Source organism: Dipodomys ordii, unplaced genomic scaffold (assembly GCF_000151885.1).
Source record: "Dipodomys ordii isolate 6190 unplaced genomic scaffold, Dord_2.0 Scaffold2, whole genome shotgun sequence".
Taxonomy (NCBI): Eukaryota; Metazoa; Chordata; class Mammalia; order Rodentia; family Heteromyidae; genus Dipodomys; species Dipodomys ordii.
This window is the reverse complement of record NW_012267218.1, coordinates 34,070,058-34,074,740: the sequence shown is the minus strand read 5'-3', so window position 1 is coordinate 34,074,740 and position 4,683 is coordinate 34,070,058. Positions and strand designations below refer to the sequence as shown.

General features: G+C 34.8%; 1 protein-coding gene across 2 annotated transcripts in view; it reads left to right on the top strand.

Moving 5' to 3' along the window:
- Slc38a6 (solute carrier family 38, member 6) overlaps positions 1 to 4,683 on the top strand; it is a 64,416-nt gene that overhangs the window by 49,978 nt on the left and 9,755 nt on the right. The window contains exons 9-10 of one of the 2 annotated variants that reach the window (XM_013017557.1): positions 2,744 to 2,809; positions 3,057 to 3,110. The exons of the other annotated variant lie outside the window; for it this stretch is intronic. Coding sequence (XP_012873011.1) covers positions 2,744 to 2,809; positions 3,057 to 3,110 — 120 coding nt within the window. The remainder of the gene's footprint in view (positions 1 to 2,743; positions 2,810 to 3,056; positions 3,111 to 4,683) is intronic. 2 annotated transcript variants of the gene reach the window in all.

Genomic DNA, 4,683 nt, shown 5'->3' with positions numbered 1-4,683 from the left:
GGGCTGGCTTTGAACCGCGATCCTCAGATCTCAGCCTCCTGATTAGCTAGGATTACAGGCGTGAGCCACCAGTGCCCGGCCTTAACCCACATTTTTGAAGTGGTGTTTTACTTGATTATTTTTGTCAATACGTGTTTGTATAACAGTATATTTTTAAAAATTAATCCAGAAAATAATTATTTCCTTAATTATACTGCTCAAACATTACAAATAAAAACTTCTATCTGATCCTTGTTTTCATTAAAAATTAGCATAAGATACCTCCCCCTCCAAGTTATCTTAAATGTTTGTAGGGGGGAGGGGGAGTATAATCCAAGTGCTTTGTATGCCTATGTGAAAATAGAATAATAAAAGTTCCTAAGCATAACACGATGGAAATATCTATAGAGAATAAGAGTCAAGAGTTGAGCAGAGAAAAGGATCACTAAGGAAGTAAAACTTGAGCTGAGTCTTGAAGACTAGGAAGGACTTGAGGAGGCCACATTTTGGGCCTTTGGGCTAGTGAAGTATTTGCAGTACTTAATCCTAGTTTTTGTTTTGTTTTGTTTGCTGTCCCTCAGCTCTTCAGCTCAAGGCTAGCGCCCTACCACTTGAGTCACAGCACCACTTCTGGCCTTTTCTGCTTATGTAGTGCTGAGGAATGGAACCCAGGGCCTCAGGCATGGGAGACAAGCACTACCACTGAGCCACCTTCCCAGCCCTTAATCCTAGTTTTTGGTCTTTTTGTTCTAACCTCCAGAATTTTGTCTACAACCTGAGTTTTTTTTTTTTTGTTTTGTTTTCAACCTGTTTGTTTTTTGGTTTTTTTTGCGGGGGGCGGGGGAGGGTTGAGGGTTTTCGGTTATGTTTTTTCCCACTCCTGTTGTGTGCTTCTGCTTTATAGGAATCATCTCTAGTCACTCCCCTTCCACAATGCAGATGTGGAATTGGGATGAATAATTGCACAGAAATTATCTGTAGTAACTGAATTAATGAACTGATATTAATATTTTTTAAAGGCTGTTGGTAAATTTTTCTAGTTAATAAAAGACTGAATTGTATTTTGGAATCATTTGAAAACATTTTGTTTCAAAAGCTTAGAATAGCAGCTGGTAAAAATAAATGAGGTGACCCACGTATAGAGCTTATCAAGGTATCTATTTTTTATTGTTTTTTTCACTTCTTTTTTAATTTAATAATAGTCATACAAAGGGGATTCAATTCAACATGACAATTTATGAGTACAATGCATCTTGATACCCTTTACATTATTCTCTCTCCATCCATCCCAATCTAATTGGCTGTTGCTAGAAACAGCACCACAGACAGTAGTGATCAAATGTGAGGAATTTGGAGCAGTGTCTACAGGGAAGAAAAGAGAGACCAACAATGGCTGGCTTCTACATCTTTTTTTACCTCATCCTCCTCTTTCATTTGATAACCTTTCAGGAAAAAAAAAAGAGATTACTACTTTTGATTTTGTTCTTCCATTTTGCTAAGTTGATCTTTGAGATTACATATATATTATAGAGAGTATATATAAATATATACTTATATATATAATACATATATGTATATATTTCATATATACATATATATACTCTCTATGACATATCATATACTCTGTATATATCATAGAGTATATATATATATATATATATATATATATATATATAATATATTTACCTAGAAATGTCAAGGCAGCTTTCCCATTTATCCTAAAAACACTTTTTCTTGATGAAATTTTAAATTAACAATGACATGTTACTGTACTCATTAACTTAATCCTAAAATTTTATGCTTTCTTTAGATGTGTTTTGTTGTCATATAAAATTTTGGTTCAGTTCACTGCAATCCAAAACAAGATAAATAGCAAATAAGAATAGAAATAGTATTTACTTACTGGTCTCTGGCAAAAGACAAATACTTCCTTTATTCTCCTTTGCCCCTCTGTATGCTGGGATTTAGCCTGGAGCAAACATTTACAGAGTAATTATGTGCTTGAAACATGGCCACAATGGTAATGTTGACACAGTCACCACTATAGGCCTAGGAACAGGATGACCACAATTAAGAGCAAAATCCTGAAACATTTTCAATGATTATTTCTGGGAAACAGCATCCCTAAGGATTTCTCTTAATTTTTTAAAAAATTTATTTTTACCAGCTGGAGTTCCCTAGCTATGTGCTTTTATTCTAGCCAGTTTTCTCTAAACTCATCAAAAAGAATACAAATCTAAAAAGAGCAAGAAGGGGAAAGTACTTATTCATCAGAAATCTATGAGGTTGTCCCCCTTTACACAGTCTCTACTTATGTCTGCCTGTGGCTTTTCCCAAAAACTGCTTTTAATATTTCTGTATCTGCAACTGACACAAGTAATCATGTTTTCTACAGTTGTCACTGAAATATGTTTCTTTTTTGCACTGCACTTTCAAAAACAAATACTATGATACTGTTGGAATTTGAAAGTTGATACAAACACCCTTGCTGTTTTAAGAGGAGATTCCCACTAAACAGATGGAAAGCTCCGTCTTGTCAACTGCTTCCCTCATGACTGTGTTAAATGATCCCCTCCTTACTAGGAAAAAAATTATATCAGGATCAACACAAACATCAAAACAAAACAACAACACAAAAGGATCATCAGTTAGCATCTTATTTGACATAGTTTTAGGTTAATTAAAATAATGCTGACCTATTTAAAATCAATTTCTTATTTTTTATTAGAAATAATTTGAATACTGGCTGTATTCATTCTTGCAGATAATAATTAAAAAGTGGTCCATCCCTTGTCCTTTGACCTTAAACTATGCAGAGGAATTCTTCCAGGTAATAGTTTTAAGTTTGAATTTCTTTTTTGCATAAAAAAAGTTGAACATTTTTAAAAAGTCAAATGATTTTTTTAATTAATGAAATAATTAATGAAAAAGTACATTATATATGGGGGGTTTGTTTTGAAATAAAATTATTTCAAATTGAAATAATTTGAAAGCCTAGTAGTAATGAATTCATCATTTTTGTTGCTGTATTTTAATAGCTGTTGGTTTCTCTTTTTCCCCTCAATACTCTTAAACAGATTTCAAATGCTACAGATGATTGTAAACCAAAGCTCTTTCATTTCTCCAAAGAGGTGTGTAAGTTATTAACAGATACTTTTGGTTGATTTTTTGCATTTCAAGTTTTAAGAGATTCGTGTAACAGGGTCTCTTAGGTCTTTGTACCTGTACCTAATTAATTTTCATGAAAGTGCTAAGTATAGGATTGCCTACCAGAAGAATAATATTATTTAACACAGGGTGGCCCATTATGAAACAGCCACCTTTTTTTTTTTTTTTTGGCATGCCTTTAAATAGAGCCTGTTTTAAGTGGGCCACTGCCTAAAAGAACAGATTTACCGAATGTCTGGTCTGGCCAATAAGGTCCTCTGTGGCTACAGACTTCCTGTTGCTCTCTGGACTTGTAAAGCTAATAGCCAATTACATCAAAAACTCCTCCCCTGTGAGTAAGACTTTGGTCTGTAGCTCGACAGCCTTGTCATTTGATTTGAGTACTGCCAGTTTATCTTCTGACAAATATTCTGATGTTGAGACTTCAGATGCTTGCAGCTGAGACCTGAATTAAGTCTCCTTGTCGTCCATCCAAGAGCAGTCAGACACTGGAAATAGCTGTAAGAGTCACTGAGCATCAGCCCTAGTGGAGACAGGAACTGCTCTGCATGCAGTCTTCCCTGTGTCTGCAAGTTTCTTCCTTCACACTCTAGTTCTTTTGGAATGCTGTTTTGTAGGTTGGGGGATGCTAGAATCCCTTCCATTCATGTCCAACTCTATTAGCATAGAATGTTGGTGGAGTTACTCTTCCCAGAAGACTTTTCCTTTTTATCCCTAGTTTTAAAATAAGAAATGTCTCTTTGGCCCCATAAGTGAGGTTACTACATCTTTTCCACAGTAAAGACCTCCTATGAGCTTAAAGATCTAGGTAGGATAATTGACAAGCCAGGAAATTGAGCAATATATAAAACAGAGAATTTGTGAATTAAATTTGGATATCCCTAATGCAACTTCAGGAAACACTATAGCTTCCTTCCTCTTAGCCCCCCTCAGATATTTGAGGAGTCTCAGTACTATATCCTAAGATAGGTCTTCATCTGGAACTTCTTTTGCTGAAGAGCCAAAGCTAGTTAAGGGAAATATTTTTAGAGCAGAAAAAAGACAATAAATCACCATCTATTTGTTTAAGACAGTGTTTTCATTTACATGGTGAAATTTTGGCTTTATAGTTTCCTCTAGCTCTTATTAAGTATATTAATAATAAAAACAAAACGAAGCTTAGGCTTATGTTTTTCATGAGGTCTAAATTCAGTGGTGTTCATTTGCAAAAGCTATTTTTGTCAAAGATGCTGGCAACTCAGAGACAGGAGTAGGATTGTTAGTGTTAACTTGCATTGAGTTGGTTAAGAAGTTTCAAACATAGTGAAAATTTTTGCTGCTTAGGGTAACAAGATGTATTCAGATTGTCCATACATTAAAAAGAATTGAGAATTGCAGTAAGAACATTTCTTTTTTTTTTAATTTTATTTTATTTGTGAACATACTGTACAGAGGGGTTACAATTACATGGGCAAGATAATGCATACATTTCTTACCAAGCATTGCAGCCTCCTCCTTTGTTTACCCTTCACCTCCCTTCCCAGCCTCCCCCCTCCC